The 24,784-nt window shown below is 36.8% G+C and overlaps 1 protein-coding gene across 1 annotated transcript in view; it reads left to right on the top strand.

Moving 5' to 3' along the window:
* The window catches only part of obe (activating signal cointegrator 1 complex subunit obelus), a 230,274-nt gene that overhangs the window by 18,552 nt on the left and 186,938 nt on the right, over positions 1-24,784 (top strand). The window contains exons 5-11 of the mRNA XM_081732076.1: positions 579-851; positions 4,341-4,481; positions 6,303-6,423; positions 14,933-15,110; positions 18,153-18,271; positions 20,745-20,890; positions 23,204-23,404. Of these exons, the coding sequence (XP_081588202.1) occupies positions 579-851; positions 4,341-4,481; positions 6,303-6,423; positions 14,933-15,110; positions 18,153-18,271; positions 20,745-20,890; positions 23,204-23,404 (1,179 nt within the window). The remainder of the gene's footprint in view (positions 1-578; positions 852-4,340; positions 4,482-6,302; positions 6,424-14,932; positions 15,111-18,152; positions 18,272-20,744; positions 20,891-23,203; positions 23,405-24,784) is intronic.

Here is a 24,784-nt window from a genome sequence, read left to right as displayed (position 1 = left end):
GCTTCACGTCTTTAGTCGTATATTCTGTTAAAAGCTTGCTTGATCATGAATCGTCGTTCACTGAAATCCTGACCTCCCGAAACTTCTCGGTGCATCCAACAATACATGGCCTCTGATAATGCTTTGACACTGTAGCCTTGCTGTATCATACTACATGCAACTCCACGTGGATCACACCGTTTACATAGCTTCAATTAGATACGTCAGTATAACGAACAGTTTGGTGGATTTACGTGAACCACTTCCAAGACCTTTTGTTTTCACAGCAGATTTCAGACAACTAAATATCCAGTTCGCGTACTTCAATATCACAGTTTGAGATTTAAGAAAAATCAGCCCTGGAATTTTTCAGGCAAAGTTATCAAAATATGTCGCAATTTCGTCATTATATTAGAATGTCTTCATGATACCGGTGGTGGCGTTGCGGCATTTCTTAAGCTGGTCAGGGTGCCAAGTTCGTTAACATAAAGCTGAAACGATTTGCACAGCTCAGCGAAATTCTTATGCCTTTATTTACTTCCTTAGCTCATATCTACTTGCTTTGTTTTCATAATAATTTTCTTTTTTCTGTTTTTTAGGTTATTGCTGACATACGATTGAAAGTTCCTGAACGTTACATTGAACAGTTAAAAGGTTACAGAGATGATGATTTTCGCAAGCGAAATTTTGGTTGCAATTTTCCGTTCGCGAGTCCGAAGCCTTGGGACCCCGACGTGGACTTTCTGTTGGATCTGAGGAGTGCGAATCAGGAAGTGGATGTGTTTTCCAATTTTACTATGAAGTATAATTCTGTAAACGAAGAACAAACTAAAGAAGAGGACAGGAAAATACAGAAAACGAAGACTACTCAGGCTAGTATTTTACAGTTTGTTTATAAATAAAGTTATTTTCTGTAATGAAAGAGTGTGGAGATTTTGATTTCATAATTTATAGTACTAGAATTCGCTCAGTGTTAGAGCTTAATTTTAGTTTCTGCAGTGGTGCCCCCCCCTTATGTCCATGACGCACCCCCCCAATTGTCTATCCGTAGGTGTTCTTCCATGAAAAAATCTTCTTTTCGATTAATTTTTACACCCCCTCAAACATATTTATATAGATTTTTAACCCCCCCAAATATTTCAATGACGCAGTTTGCGTCATAGCCCCCCTCTGTGGGCACCCCTGGTTTCTGTAATGTGTAAAATGAATTCCAAAACGTAAAACACAGCGAACAATACTGTTACATTAAATCGTGCATGTAGAATATCAAATTTATGGTTCATAAGGAATATTCCTTCATTAATTTCTTATTTTACAAATAATTAGGTGTTTCTCCCCAAGTCTGTCCGGTGGAGACATTCGATCGAAAGAGTGTAAAGGGTTTTTGAGGCCAACCATCCTGAGTGTGAGTTTTTTTCTGGGTTTTTTTCCGTATTCACACCAGGCAAATGCCAGGATGGTACCTATATATGTCCCACGCCGCTTCCGTCCTCCCCCAATCCTTTCTTCCTTCCCTTCCCTGGGATAGCGTGCTCGCCGAAGATGTCGTCCACGTACGTGATGGGCTGACATGCCCAGAGATGCCGAAAGTCCAGAAATCTAATTCCTGATCCTAATCTCCCCAAGTCTGTAGCTAATCTACAAATTGCTTCCATGCTAGCAAGAACTATTAGACTGGAGTGTGAACTAGTAGGAACGTGACTTAAAGTGATCTTTATTATGAAGTAATTTTGAGAATATTCATTTTATTTTGTGCAGTGGAAAGAAGTGCATTTCGTTTCGTTTCTACATTTTCTTTCATTTTACAATGCAATGTGCCTTTTGTTCACGTTTAATCCTTAGCCGTGGTAAAGGATCTGGTACCGTGCTCTCACAAACTCCGCTAATTTGTCGTGATAAGGTTCCAGCCAATGAGAATACATGGGCAGACGAAATGAATAAAAATTCGTATGTTGTGAGGGGTTTGTGACTTTATTTTACACCTGGGTTCTAGACCCGTGGGTGGGTCTTAGAGAAGTAGGAAGAGCGAAGGACTGTTTTGATAGATGGCCACGCTTTAGTAAGACCTGCAATTAGCTTGTGCTCAAGTATTGATGGAGTAATTGGACTTAACACCTTTTGTAGTTACGTACTACTCAATAACACCTTTTTTTTTTTTGTTTTGTTTGTTTGTTAACCAAGAATAACCACATAAGTATGTAGATGTAGCAATAACGTGTCAAATATACTCAAATTGAGTTGCGGATGCATTGGATTCAGTAATTCCTTCGTCGACCCTTGTATGCATAGTCCACCTAGTAGAAGTTTCTTTATACTATACTTTCAATAATAGAATGAATTGCTGAAATATATAGTTTTCAATATAATTTATAATATAGTGGTTTATTGCGGTTGTTTGTGATGAGGTTGAAACGAAACTCCGTTTTGTTTGAATCGCTTCACAATTAGCAGGGAAACAGCTTTATGTGTAGCTAGCTTTGTATGTATTCAAGCCGATATTAGTGAAGCTGTCAATGTACGGGTGCTGAACGGATTCCCAGTTCGACTCCCGAGCTTAGTTATCACGTTGGTTTCTTTTGCCATCTGCAGTAATCAATATAGACTGACAGACTGAGGCGTAAATATCTCTCGAAATGAAGTCTACGTGCTCGCCCTATGTTGGAGCTAAAATGACAGAAGAAATTTCGAAATAATGCGCTGAATGTGGGAAATTGACCCAAATGAAATTGAATGAAGCTCAATCCGATAGTCTTGTAGTTGCAGCATATAATGTCGCTTGAGATTGGATAAGTTACCTTATTTTACTTGTCTACTATTCCCCCTTTGTTGTCGAGACTTAACACCTGTGCTTTTTGTGTTTATGGTCTCGGTTGGATTTCCAGTGGGAGTACTTAGCTTGGATCCCACTTTAACCAGTAAGTGTCGTCTAGTATAGCCACGTTGAAAAGGAACGTTAAACTCTAGCCAAATTAACTAATCTTTAGTTCTAGTGATTTATTTGGTACTAGCTGAAATGCCCGTTCTTCGCACGAGGAGAATAGGTTTATGGGAAATATTTGAATCTCTCCCCTTGTTAGGGTGTGTATGGGAGATGAATTTGAACAAACGGTAACGGGAATGTCACGATTCATCTCAGCAATCCCGAGAACTGAAGCTGGTCGGGTCCTCCCTCGTGCCGAAAATGTGTTAAAAACATAAGTTAGGCTCGATAGCTTACGGTAGAGCACTTACGTCTTTTGAGGGCCAAGACATTTTGTGGTGTACAACATCGTGTTTCGTGGGTTTTCTCGGGAGTAATCCCTTTTCCCACATTCTTATTCCACCAATTGTTCCATCATTTACTTCCCTTAATCATTCGTCTCCATTAGCCTAACGGGCCTATTAGTGGGAGATGTCCTTTCATTTTACATAAGTTAGGCCAGGGTTTACTCATACCAAAAATCAGGAAAATTGATGCAACGATCTAGGATAAGTTAGCCGTTAAACATCATTTCATTCACTTTTATTTACGTGAATTAAAGGTATTCAGTATAAATAATAAATACTATGCTTGTCCCATTAAAAGCGACAAATCTAATATGCTTCATAAAATATTGTATACTTACAATACGGTAAATATTTTTATTACGTCATTACAACACATCAATATTTCTGTTTAAGAATGAAAGATTACATTCGAATCTCCCACAACATGCTCTTCAGGATTTCACTCCCTCAATTAAATGTATAATTACTCTTGCACATACTTGTTCGGTGAAGTAACTGATAACACGCTCAGGTTTTTTTTTTTTATAGTTCTCGCATTGTTTTTCCGTAGACCCTTGAGATTTCAGGAGCCCAACAAAAAGTTGTTGCAAGGAGTGAGGTCACATGACGTAGCTGGCCAGTATTGATCATCTCTTCAAAAGAGAACTTACCCGGGAATTTCTCTCGCAGCAAGACAATCGTGTTTTGGGAAGAGGCGTTATCTTGTTTAAACCACTATCTGTTCATATTAATTCCGTTCGAATGCATCCACAGAAAAAACTGATAATCATGTTGGAGTACTATTTTCTACTGTCACGGAATTCTTATCCTCATCTTTACATATGTATATATATATATATACGACCCTACTAGTCCACCAGCGCAAAATCCACACCAGCAATTACTTGTAAGAACAATGTTAACAACTTAATCACAAGACATGTTGCATAAAACAAACTTGGCATCCTTAGTTTGGAACATTACGTGTTGTAATGATGTAGAAACATCAGCCATTCTTCAATAAGGTATTCTATTAAGCATAACCAATTCGTTGCTTTCGTTGGAACACTCTTTATTTACTACAACATTAGTGAAATTAACGAATCTTATTTCAGTTCGGGAGATCATGGTTGGAAAAGGAGCTGAAAGTCTATTACAGTGGTGAGAATGCATCTGGGTTGTCGCTAGAAGAACTCTTTGATTCGGTGATTAACTTGCTGTCGTCAACGTACTCAAACGATGATTTGCAAAATCAGGTAAGATTTAGTATTATTCACCGAATTGTTCACGATGACTTTTAACAAACTCCAATTTTCAAAATGAAATTTTCACTTAAGTTCACTGCATACTGAGAAATTTTACTTGTAGCTTAGCTTACAGTGAAATTCTATTTTTGGATAAGTGCTTTGGCACATTTTTGTTTCTCAGGCTGTATATAGAAAGATATAGAAAATGGAACGAAGGAAATGGTACTGTGAAGTCAAACGTTAACGGAGAGTCCAAAATGTTAATGAGGACAGTCTGCGGAAATAATCTACTAGAATAGTCGAGTTTACTAATCTTCTGTATGTGAATGTTGACATTTCCTGTGTGTACTTATAATTACCGCCTCTCCGTTTGTGATCAACAGTTCTCTTATAATACGGTAAACACATCCTTAGTTTTACAAGGGTTATTTTTCAAGTAAGATTTTTTTTTTAAAAGCAAACACTGTTCAGAAAAAAAAAAATCTGAATTTGCACAGTTTTCTATCTTCGTACGAAATTTCCTCTAATGTCATTTCTTTTGGTTTCTTTTCCCATCTACAGTAATCATTGTAAATATAGTGTGTTGAAATCTATATCTTAACGTATTATATGTCATAGGATTATATCCAAGAAATGTAAAGATACGCAAAATTCTGGAATAAATGCTTTTAGTATTTATTTATTAATTCGTGCTTTCTTTTGATCTCTCGTATTTGCGACCTTTTACTATATACATTTTGATCTGTACTCTTGAATCGAGTAATTTTATTATTCCAAAATATTTAATATTCTAATGCTACATGTAACCCATAATGCTAGATGATGATCTAGCTCTACTGATCCTGTAATAAAATGTGTAAATTTGTGCATTTGTCATAGACGTACACAGTCTGGTCTATAAGTTTCAAGTCTCAGTTGTGTTGATTGGATTCTCACTACTGCTTTCAACAAGAGCAGAATAGAATTGAGTGGTAGAAGCGTCTTCGATGAATATGTCAAGTGGCTTTGGTGTTGACTTTAGTTATTATGAAGCATAAACGTTTCGCACATTCTGTGTTTTTTCACTCTGCCAAAGTTTGAGGTAAATATCAGAAAGAGATGTCAAGAAAGAGCACCGTATTGTAATAAGTTTTTCTGCAAAACTGATTTATCAACTTGGAAGTCTCTAGACTTTGTCTAACAGCATACATTCGACCATGTCTGTCAACTCGTGAGCTTTTGGTGTTGTACGACGGTCCTCAATGTTTCGATTGATTCAAGAGTGGTAATCCGTTATTTGTTGATATGTATAAATAAAGCAGTTTTACAATTTCGTGAAATCCAAGGAAACTGTGACCGATCGTTTGAAGATATTCCTTATAAAAGGTTTTTCCAGCTTTATGAAAAAGCTGCGAATCCGTGCTAATCTGCCGTACTGCGTCAAATTAGTCCTGTTTTAAGCTACAAAATAGAAAAAAATGCCCTCTCTTTTTTAGTTTGTTGTTCTTATTGTCTCAGTTTTAAATTTCCATATTACATCGTGTAGGTACAGTCCGCAGCAAAATATCTGCAACATGAGCATGTAAGTTTATTGTGAAACGACGAAGTCTTTTGCTCCAAAATAAGTGTGCAGGGGAGGACGCCGAGGTTTCTTCTGGCGTGATTCGTGCCACTTAGACATTATGTTGATTTCTTGTGCTGTTAGGCGTAGATTCACAATAAACTTATATGCTCATGTTGCAGGTTTTTTGCTGCGGACTGTGCAAATTAGCATGAATAATTAACGTGAAAATTAACATAATCATAGAAGGTTTCTTTTGTTTTAAACAAACATTCTCTCTCTCTTTAAAGCTATTTGATCTAATGGGCTTCGATAGATTTGAGCTGATCCAATCGTTACTTCAACATAGAGACGAAATAGTTTCCAATGTCAATTTGGCAGCCGAAAGGAGAACCAAAGCAATGCCACAAGGTATGTAAATACTTCGTATATTTAATTAATGAAAGAAAAATTAAAAGGTTGAGAAAGTCTACTACGATGCCCCATCCGCTCTGAACAGAGCAGACTGTACTTATACGGTAAACCGGAGACACGGGCTCGATTCTCGGATCTGGTATGAATTTTCATCAAATTCGCAACTATAGAGAATGTGGTGTAAGGGAAATGGGTTGATTCTTCCTATTTTCCTCAAGTTATAAGTAATCAGCTAGTAGATAAAACGTTCGTTAATGCTTAGGATAATTTTGTTAGAGGTGAATAGGTGTATAAAAGAGTGACTACGAAGGTAAGTCAATAACTATCTACAATCAATTTTCATTATTAAATACCACAAGAGTACAATGTTTTTATTCATATAACTTTTCAATGCACCTAGTATACCGTTGCATAAGCTTTCCGATACCCTCTGGAAAAAAAAAAAAAAGAAAAAAAAAGAAAAAAACAGCAAGCATTGTGCAGCAAGCCACGAATGCACCGCTTCCTTTACATGTTGATCGAAGCAGAATCGACGGCCTCTGTGAGCATCTTTAAGTGAACCAAACAGATGGTAATCCGACGGAGCGAGATCGGGACTGTATGCAAGATGCTCCAACACCTCGAAACGCAGCGTCTGAAGAATTTGAGCGGTGTGGGCGGCGGTATGTAAACGCGCATTGTCATGTAATACAAGAACTCCTTCCGACAATCGACCTTTACGTTTATTACGAATTGTAGGCTTCCATCTTGCTTACCAGCATATCACTGTACTTTTTACTGTTTATTGTTGACCCCTTTTCCAGGTAATGTTACAGGGTTGGTCCTTGTGAGTCCCAAAACACTGTGAGCATAACTTTTCATTGACTCTTGAATTTCTTCTTGACAGCAGATCCGGGGTGCTTCCGCTCCATGTTCTGGCATTTACTTTTTGGTTCAAAGTGATGAATCCACATTTTATCTCCAATGCTGATTCGCCTGAGAAACACTTTATCTTCATTAGTATAATGGTCCAGTAGGTGTTGACAGATTCTCACTCAGTTTCGCTTGTGCTCTTCGTCGAGTTTTTTCGGAACCGATCTCACTCTGTGAAACTTCAGCCTGTTATGCATGATGTCATATGCAGATGTGAAAGTTGAACCTGTTACGCATGTCATGCAGAAAGTTGAGCCTATTATGCATGATGTCATATGCAGAACCATGACTAATCTACACGTAGGTTGCCACTTCATTAACAGTCACTGGTCTTTTATTCTGAATCAAGGCACGGACTTGTTCAAAGATGTCATCACTTGTTGCTGTATCTGGACGTCCTGCTCTTTCCTCATTCTTCACTCTCGTTCGACCACTTTTGAACTATTCAGTGCACTAGTAAATACTTTGCTGTGGCAACACATTGTCCCAGTATTGTGCTGAAAGTCTCTTATGAATTTCCGCTCCGGGTACACCCTCAGACAATAAAAAACGGATGAGAGAACGCTGTTTTTTTTTTTTTTTTTTTTTTTTTGGTGCACACAGAGAAGTGGCGCAGCCTTGTTTACTTCGCAACAGCGTAAAGTGGACTGATGTGATAATACTGCAACCTACCATATGCGAAGCCAGTGGTGACACCTAACGTCTGGTGAACACACAAAATGCTATAGAGTCAACCTGAAAAGAAATAGAAAAATATTGGAGTTAGTTACTGATTTAGTGGTTCTCAACGTTAGTGATACTGCCGATCGGCAAAGCATATGACCCACACATTGGGAGGCTCAAGCTAATATTGAGTTATATATTTAGATAGAGACGTAGATATAATGATGTACTAATAGAAAATGGAGAATACATAATCTCACACGTTTTTTTTTAAAAAAATACACTATAAACTTAAACACTCATATCATCTGTCGCATTCTGTTAAAATTAACTAACACACACATCTATAATGTGCCCTGAGAATCCTAAAAGTATTGTTATATTTCTAGTACAATTTTGGCAACCAGTCCTGTTTCTTTCAATGACTAGTGATCATCAGTAGAAAGAAATGTTTTCGATTTTTGATTTGATCTTTAAGTTTAGCGCGTTTCCAGCACCGAGGCTATATGAGACGTCGGTCTAAAACTTAACATGGGATCCGAACTATATGAGCTATCACCAGGAATCGAACCTTGGTCTCTCATACCAAAGACGCGTACGCTAACTATTTAGCCAGGAGGAAGGTCTCGAAATGTTTTCGAGTCATACTATATCAGAACAAAATATCGAACTTTAAGTTCTGATGAAGGATACCTCTACAAGAATTGAGATTTAATTATAAACAGCTTCATTAAAAGAAACATAATCGTTTGTGACTTCAAATTGTATAGGAATCGCCATTTTTCAGATTTTTATTTTACATATCTCGTCATTACTAGTAGAAAGAAATGCTTCCGGGTAATATTACATTAGAACAAAACACCCAACATTAAACTTGGATGAAGAAAACTTCAGCAAGAATTGGGATTCAATTATAAACAACTTCATTCAAAAACGTAATCCATTGTGACTTCAGATTGTATAGGGGCCGCGGTGGCGCAGTGGTAGAGCGTTCACCTCTGGTGCTTGGGCTCCCGGGTTCGATCCCAGCCCCCGCCAAGTGAACTTTGTGGTGGACAAACGCAGTGTGCGTGGGTTTTCTCGGGGTTCTCCCGTTTCCTCCCACTTTCTTAATTCCACCATTTCATTCATTTCTCATAATCACTGTTATCCCAGCCCCCGCCAAGTGAACTTTGTGGTGGACAAACACCGTGCTCGTGGGTTTTCTCGGGGTTCTTCCGTGTCCTCCCACTTTCTTCATTCCACCATTTCATTCATCACTCATCATCACCATTTCCTTTAGCCTAACCGGCATAACCGTGGGACGTAAAACTCAAAGATTTCATTTCATATATCATAATCACCGTCTCCTTTAGTCTAACCGGCATAACCGTGGGACGTTAAAGATTTTTTTTTTTCAAATTGTATAGGAATCGCAGTTTTTCAGATTTTTACATTCACAGATTTGTAGAAGTTGATGCAGGATTAAAGAAGGTAATAAAGGACAAGAAGAAGTGAAATGTTTCATATTGTATGTTAACAGTGCATTGTAAATTGAGTTTATGTTGTTATACGTTGGGCGAGTTAGTGTGTGAATGATCAGTACAATTTTAATATCTTATTGCTAACTTTAGTATTTTGTGCAGGGGATATAATAATAATAATAATAATAATAATAATAATAATAACTTGGCGTAACGGCCCGATTTGTGGGCGTGGGTCGCTCCACGCCATCTGTTAGCGATTGGTGGAACTACGTCCAGCCTAGGGACGCCCTAGGTCAGCGTGTCGCGTCGCCTTATCACAGGTCGTTACGTCTTTTATTCACATGACTTCCCAGTTTGCCTCATGACGCCGGGTGGACGCCGAAAATTGGGAAAGCACCGGCTGGGAATCGAACCCGGGACCACGCGGACATGAATCAAACGCTATAGCCTCTAGACTGCGGTGTCCCTGTACACACAAATTACACAATTAGATATAAGATTCCCAGTTCGATAAAACTAGCTTTAACAACTTCCACAATTTACTCCGATAATTACAAGATTTTTTTTGTTCGTTTAAACTTTTATATTTCCTTAATATTTATCATTTCTTCGTTATATATATATATATATATATATATATATATATATATATAATATCAAAAACACATCTAACGTTGATGGCGTCCTCACTAATATATTTTAACAGTCTAAATGTACAAGTATGGCCATGAAATTTTAACAACATAAATATGCAGGTCTGGCTACCGAAAAATGGTATCTTACGTACCGGACCATTGTCCTTAACAACTCATATATATTATCGTTGCAGGGAAAAAGGACTAAGTTAAATAGAATGTTAATATATATATATATATTTGTGAAGCTCGTCTGCGTAGTCGTCGAAGACAATAGGATTGGTTACTAAAATCATATTAGAAATATAAATATCCTTTTAGAATTCCGAAGACACAAGTGTTACAGTATAAGCTGTTTCCTTAAACAGTTCATCAGATAAAAGTTAAAGAAACAAGGAAAGAAAGTGTGTGGGGGTGGTGACGTCATACATTTGTTATCGCAAACTGTACAGTGCTTATTCTCAAAGTTGTCTCAAACTAACTACGTTTCATAACTGATAATTCTAAAAGCTGTAACTGTTGTAAGGAAAAACCTGAATGTAATTGATCAACCTTTTCCTTGATTTAATCATTCTTGGATACTATAGGCGGAGCGTAATTTTTCTAGTTTCGTATTTTGAAATCACGTACATGTGAAATTATGCATATATTCAATAAGAGAATCAGTTACAATGAATTCCTATTAGTTTTCTGTCTCTAATAAGGAGAGAATACTAGTGTAAGAGCAGAAATTAATTTCTTCAAATAAAAAAAAAAAAAATAATAATAATAATCTGTTGGGGATATATTCATTAGACTAAGGATTTAATATATATATAATATAATATACAGGGTTTGTCCAGGATGTAGTAGGACTGATTTTTTCCCGTTAAAACGTATTGAAGAAAGGGTATGTTACTGCGCTGGTTGGTTGTGTTTGGGGGGGGGGGAGTCTTAGGTACCAGCACATCAGTCGCCAGTCTCTCCAAGCCTTCACTGGATGTAGATCGAGTTTAAAGTGAACCCCTTTCATGGTGCTTTGTCATCTCCACAATGAACTATTTGTTAGAGCAGCGTTACGCGGTGAAATTTTGCCTCAAACTGCGTAAAACTACGAGTGAGACCCATTCGATGATCAAGACTGCTTATAGGATTGATGCCATGGATCGATCAAGTGTTCTTGTGTAACACAAATTGTTTCAGGACGGAAGAAAGCAAGTTGAAGATGAGCAACGATTAGGACACCCGTCAACGGGAAAGTGACGAAAACTTAGTGAAAGTACGAAATCATTTGAAAGACTCTGAAAGCGAGTCATCGCCCGCGTCCGTCCAGCAATCGCTGGATCATGGAAGCTTCATTACGACAATGCTCCAGGCCACACCACCTTTGCTTGTCATGAACTTCCTGACCAAACATAGCATCATACAATTTCCCTTAGCCACCCTACAGCCCAGATGTCGATCTTCCAGTCTTCTTTCTCTTCCTCTGACTGAAAAGGGGTCATGAAAGGACAGCACCATGGCTCGATCCAGGCCATTCAATAGGCCCTAACGAGGGAGCTGTAGAGCATTCCAGTTTGTGCGTTTTAGGTAGCTTTCAGTGATTGGCAGAATTGCTGAAAACCCTGTGTTGATGCAGAAGGGACATATTTTGAAAACTATTAATCGATATGTCAAAATTGTGAATACATTTAAAAAAAAAAAGTCAGTCCTACTACTTTCCGGGCAATTCTCGCATAAATAAATAAATAAAAAGCAAATAGTATTTTCAAAACAGGTTAAATTGCTTCTGTTAATTCATTTAAAACACTCATAACCAAGTAAGTGTATCCTCAAGGCCTAATACGTAGCTGCAACTTCATGTTTTGTGTAGATAATAATTGGTGGGTTATCCCTGGTATAAATTTTAAAAACTATACTAGAAGGAAGATTATTGAAAGCGATAGCATTGTTTTCTTGTATTTTAGTAAGTAGAGATGTGCTGTTCTAATCTTCTGTAAATCATATCGGTCGAATGCGTAATAGATTTCTTAATTATGTCATGATTCTACCTCATTTTTCACCTTTTATTAAAAGTGTAATGTCAAAAACTACTGTAATTATTAAAATTATAACCTTGGTGAAAGGTATCCTGTCATAAAGATACTTAATATTGTTTGGCTATATCTAGTATATCGTTGTCAGTGTGTGAATTTATACAGAAAAATATTGTATATATTCTCCAATAATGTAGAAATATTAAATTAAATAACTGTACTTTGATCTGTATCTAAAACTAAGCAACTAAATTAATCTTCAAATGAGTAATGAAAATTCCGTTTTTTTTTTCTCTCTCTCTTTCTTTCTTCTCGTGTGTGTTGATATACTTTAACGCTTCTTTCACATTGAGGCGGCGATTTGCCGTCGCCGCTTGCGGCACTTTGCCGCGTGAGAAGTGTACCCTTTCATATTAACGCGGCCTTTTGCCGCGAATGAAAAATATGCGAGCAGGCTTGCTGTGCAACTGAAGAAACAAATCCTTGTAACTCTTATCGTGTTGTGGTGGTAACAATGGTCAAATGCAAAAAGTGTCTTCTAGTCGCCTTGTTAAGACAGAGAGAAATAAATAATTAAAAAAAAAAAAAAAAAAAAAAGAGAGAGAGAGAAACATATGGGTTCATTTTTTTTTTAAACAAGTGGTACCTTGAAAGAGATGTTTTAATACTGTTTCTACAATTGATAGACTTGAGCAAAATAGCGGCATGGTTCTGGATATTTCAAATACCATCTCGATATATACCTGTTGTGACTGGGAAAACCAGGATAAAGTCCTTTCGGGATAGTCGGTGGTTGAGATCTATCCCAGAATCCCAAGTCAGCACTCAGCCACTGAACCCAAGGCTGGTCTGTTGGTTTATTATTATTATTATTATTATTATTATTATTATTATTATTATTATTATTATAGTATTTCAGGTTTATTCGTTTGTTTTAAGCATTCCGACTATGGACTCAAGTCTCTTCAAAGCACTGCTCTAGTCCCTGAATTCAAAGGACTATTCAAGAAATTACAACCATAGAAGTGTTAAGATAATTATAAAATATATAAAACACGGTACATTTATCAAATGTCACATAATGAATTCTCTCTTGCTTTGCTAAGGTACATTACTGTAATATTACTAAAATCCGGGTTACGAATTTTTATGTAAATATATATATATATATATATATATATATATATATATATATATATATATATATATATATATATATATATAGCAAAAGACTGTAAAATATGTAATATTGTTGAAATATTTGATAGTACATATTTCAATTTTGGGGTTCCAGAAATTTATAAAATTAAAAGCTCGTTTGCCCAATGTTGCCCGCACATTTATTCCAATCTTCTATTACATAGAAAAAAAAATTGTATTGATTTGGACTCTTTTTTTTTTTTTTTTTTTTTTTTTTTATCAACGATCTTTGGATTCGACACTTCGATAGTATCGGTCGTTTTCGATTATTTTTACATGTCATCTTTTCCCACATATTGTATGTAACAAGTTTGGTTAAAAGCACTCAAGGTGTCCTAGGCTAAAACATAAAACATATATAAATACACAAACACACGCATATATATACGTAAAACACATACACATACAAATTATCGCAACCACTCTCTACTCTTTCCTGGCAACACTTGCTCCCTCCTCCAACACCCAAGCGGCAAATAGCCGCCTATACGTAAAGAGATCCATTGCTACCAATGTCTCGCTTGGCTATACGGGGCAATCTGCCGCGCCGCTTTCTAGCAGGGAGAGGCGGCTGTTTTTTCTCGCCGCGAAAATTTGCGGCGACCGCCGCGCATATATGAAAAGCTTCATTGCTTGCAATGTCTTTCTACCCTGCACGGCAATTCGCCGCCAAATGGGAAAGGGCTGTTAGGAATCTTTCGATGTTCCTCGTACATACCCACCCACTAATACGAATTATTCCTAATGCGACAGACATTGAGCAAAGTTAACATATATGCTGCTAATTGGAGGATTTCTGTTTCTAATAATTCTGAATTATCTTTAATATAATTGGGCAAAACCCATTACTTAATGTGTCTTAGCAGTCATATAAGTGAGAAGACCTAAGTATTCATAAGTTGCCGAGGAAGGCATGCTCATCTCTCAAATCTATCGAGGAAAATTATAGAGAAGACTCAGTAACTGGTAAGTTTTGTCAAATTACTAATAAAATGGTATAATTTCTGTCGTTTAACAAGAGCTAGGATTAGGAATTAGATTTCTGGGCTTTCGGTAGCTATGGCCATATTAGCCCATTACATACGAGGAATGACGTCCCTCGACGATCACATTATCTGGGGATTTGCAGAGGAAGAGAGGATTGTGGAAGGAAGGAAGCGCTATGCGATCATTATGTTTGGTGCCATTTCAGCATTTAACTGGTGTGGATGAGAAAAACCCAGGATCACTTGCCTGAAAAAGCTTTTACAGTTTTTCGGCTGAATCGGGACCGCTTGCACCAAAGGCCAGAACGTCAGTGACTACACTACTCGTGGCCACTATCGTTAAAGTAGTAGCTGTACCATAGTTACGTATTCATTTACACTAACTGAATACTGTAATTGTCTCTTGATAGAAGGCTATGACAAACTTATTTACTTTTTTTTGTCTTTTTCTCGTACTGTCATTGAGTAGGGAGCTACGAGATTATGTAGAGATAGCTTGAAAAGCCGAAAGAACAGTAGAAAAAGTTAAATTAACAGTTTCCTTGGTTGTCTGTTAGAAAGATACTTCATATGTTTGTAGTATTATTTCAGTGTTGTCATGCTAATTTATTTTGCGTTATCTGTTGTAGCTGGGCCAGTGAAGGAGAAACCCAACTTCTGCTGTCAAGTGGTTATCCAATCAGAGCAAGAGAAGCAGCAGCTGAAACAAGCTCGAAAGGAAGAGAAAAAAATTCAGAGAGCTCTAGCACAGGACACGTACGACGAAGAGGAGGAAGAATTCAATGCAGCTCAGTTAAGAGCCAAAAGGTGAGACCCTATAACGATTATGACATGTATGGCACAGTGGCGAGGGGTTGCAATACGAAAAGAATTAGTAGATCTATTTTGCGTTCATCCTGGAATTAAATTTAACTAATTGTAGTGGAAAACGAACCAGAAGATGTTAGAAATAGTGGGGGAGTAAAAAAAAAAAAAGCAATTTTAGATGTAATTGAGAAGAGGAAGAGAAACCGGTTGGAACATTGGCTAAGAAGAAACTGTATCATGAGGGGCATATTAGAGAATATGGTAGCAAGAAAAAGAGAGGAAGCAAAAGAGGCTATAGTTGATAGACCAGTGATTCTCAAACTTGTTGTTAACGCGACCCACATTACATATTAAAACTATTTTGTGGCCCACCTACTTTTGTTCAAATACACATCGTGGTGAATTTCAAACCAATTAAATTTTGTAAGTCATATTTCTAATTTTTCCATAGAAAGGTAACTCAGAGCTAACAATATTCCCAACGCAATGCCCTACCCCATGACAGATTTTGACTCACCTATTCTCTTTCCATCCTAATCCAGCATCTCTACTGATTGTACAATCACGAAAGAAAGTATTCTTCCGTTCACAAAAAATCTTTTCCTAATAACTCAACAAAAAAATAACCTATTAGAGTACCGCTTTTGGCAAGATATTAATCTAAGGATAGCAACAAAAAGATCCAAATTAATTCATTTGTTGCCGAGCTATTGACAAAAGAAAATTTGTCAACTGTCAAATACTTTCTTTCCCATGTGTACAACAAGGCAGGGCTCTGAGCAATCAATTACTCTTCACCTCATTAACAAACGCTTCAGATTTTCATTTCCTGAATGGTACTTAATTTATAACATATGTTTCTGCATCAAAATAAAATGTTCATACTTAATTTCTCGCGACCCAGAAAAGCATGGCCTGCGACGCACACTTTGAGAAACACTGTGATAGACGGTATCAAAACCGAAAAATGGTACGTGAAGACGAAGAGGTTAGGTAAAAAAAAAAACTATGCAGCATTGAACCTTCAGTTGTGGCAAGTAACCTCCCAACAGTGGCAGACAACGACGACGACGACGACGACTACTACTACTACTACTACTACTACTACTACTACTACTACTACTACTACTACAACAACAACAACAACAACAACAACAACAACAACAACAACAACAACAACAACAACAACAACAACAACAACAACAACAACAACAACAACAACAACATCATCATCATCATCATCATCATCATCATCATCATCATCATCATCATCATCATCATCATCATCATCATCATCATCATCATCATCATCATCATCATCATCATCATCATCATCATCATCATCATCATCATCATCATCATCATCATCATCATCATCATCATCATCATCATCATCATCATCATCATCATCATCATCATCATCATCATCATCATCATCATCATCATCATCATCATCATCATCATCATCATCATCATCATCATCATCATCATCATCATCATCATCATCATCATCATCATCATCATCATCATCATCATCATCATCATCATCATCATCATCATCATCATCATCATCATCATCATCATCATCATCATCATCATCAGTAGTAGTAGTAGTAGTAGTAGTAGTAGTAGTAGTAGTAGTCGTCGTCATGATGATGATAATAATAATAATATGATATTGTAAGTACTAATGTAGAGTGTCTAAGTAGTCAAGAGATGGAAACGCCTTCCTGGTAGGGATATAGGTTTTCGTAGCCATGTTAACTATTCAGTCAGTTTTTGTTAACCTTGAGGTTGAAAAGGAAATATGAAACCTCAATCGATCATATAGCATATCAGTCATCAGTTATAAAATTACACAGGTGATAGTGAAATCAGGACTTTTAACTACGAACTTTTTAAATGTATGTACTACAAACTTTTCCCAGTTTTCATACAGTGATGACTAAAGACATTGCATATAACTCTGAAGTTAATAACTGCGGTTTAAAGAACCGAAAGGTCATTGACATAAACAGAAGTCTACCATTAGATCTACTGTGAAGCAGAGTTTGAAATAATTGTAATGTACTCTAACTTTACTCAGACCTTATATTTCGACTTGTCTTGTCTTGTAGGATAAAATATGCATTTCATTTGACAAGATACTACACAGCTCGTGAACGAATTTGATTCCGTTGCGATTTCTTATTGAATATTTCCCTTTCTCCTTAAGGTTTCTCAAATGAGCCCCTTTTATCTCTGTATTGCGCAATGTTGTCAAGTCTCAAAGACAATTTGCTGAATTGATGTTAGTGAATTTCATTTACTTACACTCGGCAAAAGCTCATGTGGTTCGGAAACCACGTTAAGGTATAGATCCTCACATAGCTATATCTCACATAGCTTTGCTGTCAAAGGAACACTAAACCTAAAATCAAATCAAATTAAGTATTTTATTTGCATATTACTTGAGTTTTTAACACTATTGGGTTCCGATACCCGACATACTTTCATTTTGTTGAAGATAGACCTAAATATGCAACGAATGAAACTAAAAGGCAAGTAAATTTATTTTATAGAAAACACTATTTCAGTACCCTCCACGGTATTAAGTTGGATGTGTTTTATGTGCACTGTAACAGCGTTCTGAAGAGTATTCATGTTATTAAAGTCGGTGGGGAGAGGGAGAAGCTTCAACTAACGTGACTTTTTTGCAATGAACAATAATGAAATTTTATTGATGTTCACACTGAGAACAGCAGTTATGTCACTGACTACGTAAAGTACATTTAAAGATATTTAGCTTTATTTGCATTTTATGATCAATATCTTGCTCTGTTCAAAATCGACAGTAGGCCAACAAACGATGAGAAGTGACTGACATGTTTTAAATCAACCATCTCGTTCATTTATCACCTCGGTACTTGTAAAGGTGCCAAAATTTATTTCATAAATGTACTCTAAAATTGAGTATAAGAATTAAGAGTAGCGTATGTTTCCTGTCTCAGTTTTTGAATGCTTCTGTAGAATAATTAACTTGTAAATTGATCTATTTGGCAGGCAGGCAGCTTTAGTGACAGCAAGAAGCACTCCACTGTTTAAACCAAGTTCCTCTTCTCAGTCGTATGAGAGATATCCTCATGTATATGACTCGTTCTCGGAAGCTAAGAAGACTTCAGGTAAGAGACACCTTTAAACGAATGAGTTGTGGCTCGATAGTTTTGTGTAGTGCTTCAGTGCACGTGTGTTGTCTAGATACAGTCATAAGTGACAATTATTTTGATTTTCAATTACACGGAGTAGGATTTCATTGTTTTCTCGAACTTATCAAACTGAGTTTTCGAGCGACCTGGGCTCATCATTGAAGCATAGAGAAATAATAACTTCAAAGATACATACATACATACATATATATATATATATATATATATATATATATATATATATATATATATATATATATATATATATATATATACACCATAGATCTGTGTTATGAAAACAGGGAACTTCCGAGGTAGATGCTGGACATAATCCCTGCACTTATACTTTCAATTATAGATTTAATTCTAATTTCAAAGAGCCACAGATTTTCGAAAAACAAATACTGAAATTCGTTTGTCAAATATGAAAATACTGTAAATAGTACACATATTTTTTGTAATTTAATTTTGTGTTAACATTCCACCATTTTTCTTATTGTGTAATTTCCAAGCTTTCATTATCCTTTTAACATTTAAATAATCAGCCAGTGCTCAGTTATAACGTTATTTTATTGATTCCATCCGTTTCTCTTTAAAATAGTAAATATATTCTTTCTGTTTTTAAACCTGGAGAGCATTAAGATTGTTTGGTATTATTATTATTATTATTATTATTATTATTATTATTATTATTATTATTATTATTATTATTATTATTATTATTATTATTATTATTATTATTATTATTACGAGGGCAAGTCAGAAATTATCTAGCTAGGGCTATACTATGCACATCATTTTTGTACGTAATCTCCCTCCTTATCAATCCACTTGGCCCAACGGTCAACGAGCTTACGTATTCCTTCCAAATAAAAGGTTTTCGCTTGGTCGTGAAGCCACTTTTGCACCGCATTTTGCACGTCTAAATCTGAGGCAAATCGGCGACCACGCAAAGCATCCTTGAGTGGCCCAAACAAGTGAAAGTCAGATGGAGCTAGGTCTGGGCTGTAGGGAAGGTGTTCCAATAACTCAAATTTCAGCTTGTTGATGGTTTCAATAGTGTGATGAGCCGTCTGTGGCCGTGCATTGTCATGCAACAACACAACTTTCTTCGACAACAAACCTGGGCGTTTGTTGCGAATTGCCGGCCTCAGGTTCTTTTCCAACATTTCACTATAACTCGCACTGGTGATCGTCTTTCCCTTTTCCATGAACTCTGCCATTATGAGCTCCTGTGAGTCCCAAAACACAGTTAACATAACCTTTCTTGCGGATGGCTCAGTTTTGAATTTTTTTCTTCGTCGGAGATCCAGGGTGTTTCCACTGCATACTCTGGCGCTTTGATTCTGGCTCATAGTGATGAACCTATGTTTCATCGTCTGTGACTATTCTGCTTAAAAATGCATCACCTTCGTTGTTGAAACGAATGAGTAAGCGTTGACAGACCCTAACACGAGTGAGCTTGTGTTCTGCAGTAAGCGTTCTTGGTACCCACCGTGCACAGACTTTATGAAAACCGAGCTCGTCGTTTATGATTTGATGGGCAGAGCAGTGACTGATGTTCAAAGCAGCTGCTACCTCATCCATAGTGATTCGCCTAATGGCCAGAACCATCTCTCGAGCTTACTGAATGTTGTCATCTGTAGTGGAGGTTGATGGCCGTTCTGCTCCCTCTTCATGCGTTACACTTGTTCGACGACTTTTAAACTTCTCGAGCCACAAAAACAAGTTTTACATGATAGTGCACTTCTTCCATATTGCGATGATAGTCTTCGTTGAATGTCAGACTCTTTGACACCCTCTGACTACAGGAATCGGATCACTGCTCGTTATTCCTCTTTAGTGCAAACTTCTAATGGAGCAGCCATGATATATCTGCAACAGGAGGAAGAAAAATAGAGGAATTAAGATCACAGTTTCAAAGCATTACCACAACAGTATAACAACAAAATATGCGAGGACAGAAGACAAAGTGCGCAATGTAAGCAAAGTTATGACAAAAGTGTAGATAATTTTTAACAGTTTATTATTATTATTATTATTATTATTATTATTATTATTATTATTATTATTATTATTATTATTATTATTATTATTATTAATAATATTAAAAAGTATCCTTCCTTTTGGTAGCTCTTGGGACTAATAGGAGATTGCCCCTTTCCCCTTATGGCAGTATCTTCAAATGATTCTTCCACGTTTGTCCATCTTCAGCTTTCTCCTTTAATTCCCAATATTTTAAATTATTACTTTCTACTCTGATGATTCTCTCGGGAGTAGTCCCCACTCGGAGACTAACAGGAGGCCGTTTTACCTCAGGAAGAACCACCATTAAGTTTCGTCTCCTTCGTCAGCTCTGGTTAAAAATTATGTAATAATATAAATAGACATTATATGTTGTATTTTAAAATTGAAGGGAAAAAATGTTTTTAATAATCTTTCTTTGTAGGTTTCATATCTGGAGTGAAAATGACGCTTCCTATTGGTGTCGAACGTGTTGATAATAAACTGTATGAAGAAGTGAACATTCCAGTGTCTGAGAAAGCTCCGGCTAACGTAGGAAAGGATTTAATCCCTGTATCGAGTTTGGATGAGGTACGTTCTAAGAGTGTTTGTTTTCGATTGTTGTTACAAATCAATCTTCAATTTCTCGCGTGAAGAAAGAAAAGAATTATACAAGAATTAGATTTGGATTTTTTTTTTCTTATTGAAATCGGCAACAATATTGTGTTTCTAACGAGGTAACAAAAATAAATAAATGAATAAAAACTTACTTAATGCACGGAAAGAACACTTAACTTAAGTTGCTTACGTCCGTGCGGCCGCCCAAAGGTAAAGGGAAGTATCTACATTTTGCTTGTTTTGAGAATGACAGCAAAAAAGGCGTTTTTTGATAATTAACATTACTGTTAAAGACTGTTTTCTTTTCGGCGTCAATGTACACTAAGTGTTTATTCAGGCAGAAAAGAAAACAAAGCCTTTAATAGTAATGTTAATTATCAAAAATCACCTATTTTGCTGTTGTTCTCAAAATAACCAAAATGTAGATACTTCCCTTTACCTTTGGGCGGCTGCATGTTCCTTGAAATCAGTTTGAATTTGTAGTTTTTCGGATTTTTCGAAAAACATATCGGTTTTCTTTTTCAAACAAGCAAAGCTTCTACTTGTAACAGTAAGTTACATATTTACTCATCCAGATGGGCAGCGCAGTGTCCGCATTATGGAACACTCCTGGCGGTTTAAGTGAAATCTTTTTTAAGTTTTATGTCCTACGGTTATGCCGGCTGGGCTAAAGCAGACTGTGATTAAATGAAGAAAGTGGGAGGAAACGGGCGAACTCCGAGAAGACCGACGCATACGGTGTTTATCCACCACAAAGTTCACTTGGCGCGAGCTGGGATCGAACCAAGGTCCCCATGCACCAGAGGTGAACGCTCTACCACTGAGCTTTATTATAATTATGACTTGCACCTAACAGCCGTAGTAGGGAATCGATCCAAGGACCCCGCGCACCAGAGACGTGCACTCTACCACTGAGCTAAGTAAATGGTGATGTGGTTGAATTTATGGTTGATACTTGAATTTACGGATTGATGATTGAATTGAGCGTCGACATCAAGGAAGAGTGATAGAATATATAACTATTGAGGCGAAGTACTAGGTGGCGTAGTGGTTAACGCGTTGGCACGGAAGGTAGAAAGTCGGGTTCGAATTTCAATCCAGTCGTTAATTTTTTTTTACTCTTTGTGTATAATTGAATTTTCATCTGTAGAAGATTTGGTGTGATGTTAGATCGATCATTTCTTCCGCTTACATACGAGTCACGCCCACAAAGTGAATTTCTTTACGGCAGTAAACACAAAGGAGACACAATGACCTTAAAATATTTATTTATGGGGTCACAGTGACTAAGTGGTATAGAATTACCTCTGTTGGGTGGTTCGATCCCCGGCCAAATGAGTTTGTGGTGGACAACGCCGTGTAAATCTTTCTCTGGGTACTCCGTTCCTTCCACATTATCGTTCCACCAATTCAATCATTATTCACTTGCTTAATCATCGTCTCCCTTAGTCAAAAGGAGATAATCGTGGGACGATAAACTGAAAGATTTTTTTGCAGCATTTATTGCCACAGATATAGCACAGAACTCCATTTCTTAACATATTTACCACCGGAATTCAGACATTTATAATACCGTGAGATCAACTATGTACTCTATTGTAAAAAGTCAGCCGCCTTGGAATGGAACCAGTGTCAGTTTCTGCGATACCCACTGGGCGTATCTCCCGTGATTCAGAACCTTGTGAACGTGGTAGAGCGCATTCTGAAGAGCTGTCGCTTGCACAGTAGCTGAACTCTGCAGCTAGTTCCAACAGATTTCCAGGTCCTTGTTGCACCTGGGTTTCAAGAAACTTGTGTGCCAGGTGGTTGCCGAAGCAACTTACACTGGTTATATTCCTAGGCGGCTAAGTTTACGATATCAGGATACAGAAGTTAATCCAATGATGTGAATTCCGATTCTGAATATGTTGAAAATTAGTATCGCCTGGGCAATAAATGTTTTCAAAGCCACGTTGTGTTATTTTTGTGTACCGTTTTAGGGAAACTTACTTTCTGGATGCGCCTCGTGTATTAAAGTTAAGGAGCAATTGTACCAAAATGGAAAATTGTTCTGTGTTCTACAAGAAACAAAGGTTTTTGATATCCACTTTTTTCAAAATGATCTCTTTGAACTTCCTTTAAGGTTCATTATTAAACATGCATATGACATCTGACAGACCAGAAATTGTTACACCGAATGAGATTCAAGTTCTACTAGTGACATGAAATCAGTGTTAGTTATTTTATAAAGTAATTTTGCAAGTTACTTTTGATACATTATTTACCATTCAATTTTATTCCTTATAGATTGGGCAAATGGCTTTCCTAGGAATCCAACGATTGAACCGTATTCAGTCTGTAGTATTCGACTCAGCGTATCATACGAATGAGAATCTGCTGATTTGTGCACCAACTGGAGCGGGAAAGACCAATATTGCTCTGCTTACAATAGTCCATCAAATTCGACAACATATGGATAAGGACGTCATTAGGAAAGATCAATTTAAGGTACTAAGTTGGGAGTGTGATATATTTTAAATCATTATTACTTTGCTCTCTCTCTCTCTCTCTCTCTCATATATATATATATATATATATAAATCATCTTCCTCATGAGAAAGGATGATTTTGTTTCCAGAGGAGGGAAAGTTTTAAAGTTTAACATAAGGAGGGAAGAAAGAGATAAAGGTATATATTTTCCATCTAGTTAACCATTTTAATCTTCCCTATTGAGACGAGATGACGAGATCGGAGATGTGTGTGAGAAGAAATCCATAAAAATTGTTATATATATATATATATATATATATATATATATATAGAGAGAGAGAGAGAGAGAGGGGGAGGTAGGTAGGTAAGAAACTATTTAAACAAACTTCGGGAGCTGATTCCCGACACCGAAACCAGCAAAAAAGTCCTCTGGAACTGGTCAGTGAGGGCTAGTTTCGGTGATATAAGGTGCCAAAGCCTGGGAAAATGAACTTCAGAGAGCTGTAATTCCTCCGCAACACGTGTGCGAGGGAGTTTGGAAAGGAACATAGGGATTGCTTGCCAGGTTATAGGGAATCTCTATGTTCCTATGTATGTTTCAAACCTCCGCAACATGTGTGCGAGGGAGTTTGGAAAGGAACATAGGGATTGCTTGCCAGGTTATAGGGAATCCCTATGTTCTTTTGGGAAATCCCTTGTACACATGTTGCGGAGGTTTGAAACATACATTTTTCAATCGAGCAGGTATGACTTCGAGTGTCATGTTCTAAACCCCACTCTCTACGTTGCGTTGTTTTTGAATTACAGCACTCTGAAGTTCATTTTCCCATGCTTTCGGCACCTTATATCACCGAAAATATCCCTCACTGACCGAAGTTCCAGAGGACTTTTTTTGCTGGTTTCGGTGTCAGGAATCAGCTCCCAAAGTTTGTTCAAATAGTTTCTTAACCATATGATTAGTTATTTATGTTCGTATTGAATCATTTGAAGACTCTGGTATAAAACCTCACAAACAGGGTTTAATTCAGAAAACTTCTTTTCATTGGTTCCAATTCAGGTATGGATTGGAACCAATTTTGAGCAATTTCAATTGGATTGGAACCAGTTGAATTGAATTTTGAGCAATTTCAACATTAAAATTGCTCAAAATCTCATTTTCGCCAAAAAATGACATTGGCCCTTTTTGATCCAAGCCCCCCCCCCCCATATATATATATATATATATATATATATATATATATATATATATATATATATATATATATATACACACCTAGTCGTACCATAAATACTGACACAACATTGAAAGTGAATTATTATGAAAGTGTTAAAGATACCTTAATATTCTTATTTTATAGGTTACTTACAAGTCTAACGAACACAAAGCACCAATTACTT

The sequence above is a fragment of the Thermobia domestica genome, chromosome 1 (genome assembly GCF_964235325.1).
Source record: "Thermobia domestica chromosome 1, izTheDome1.hap1.1, whole genome shotgun sequence".
NCBI lineage: Eukaryota > Metazoa > Arthropoda > Insecta > Zygentoma > Lepismatidae > Thermobia > Thermobia domestica.
Note: the sequence above shows the minus strand (reverse complement) of the source record. Positions and strands in the feature narration are given on the sequence as shown.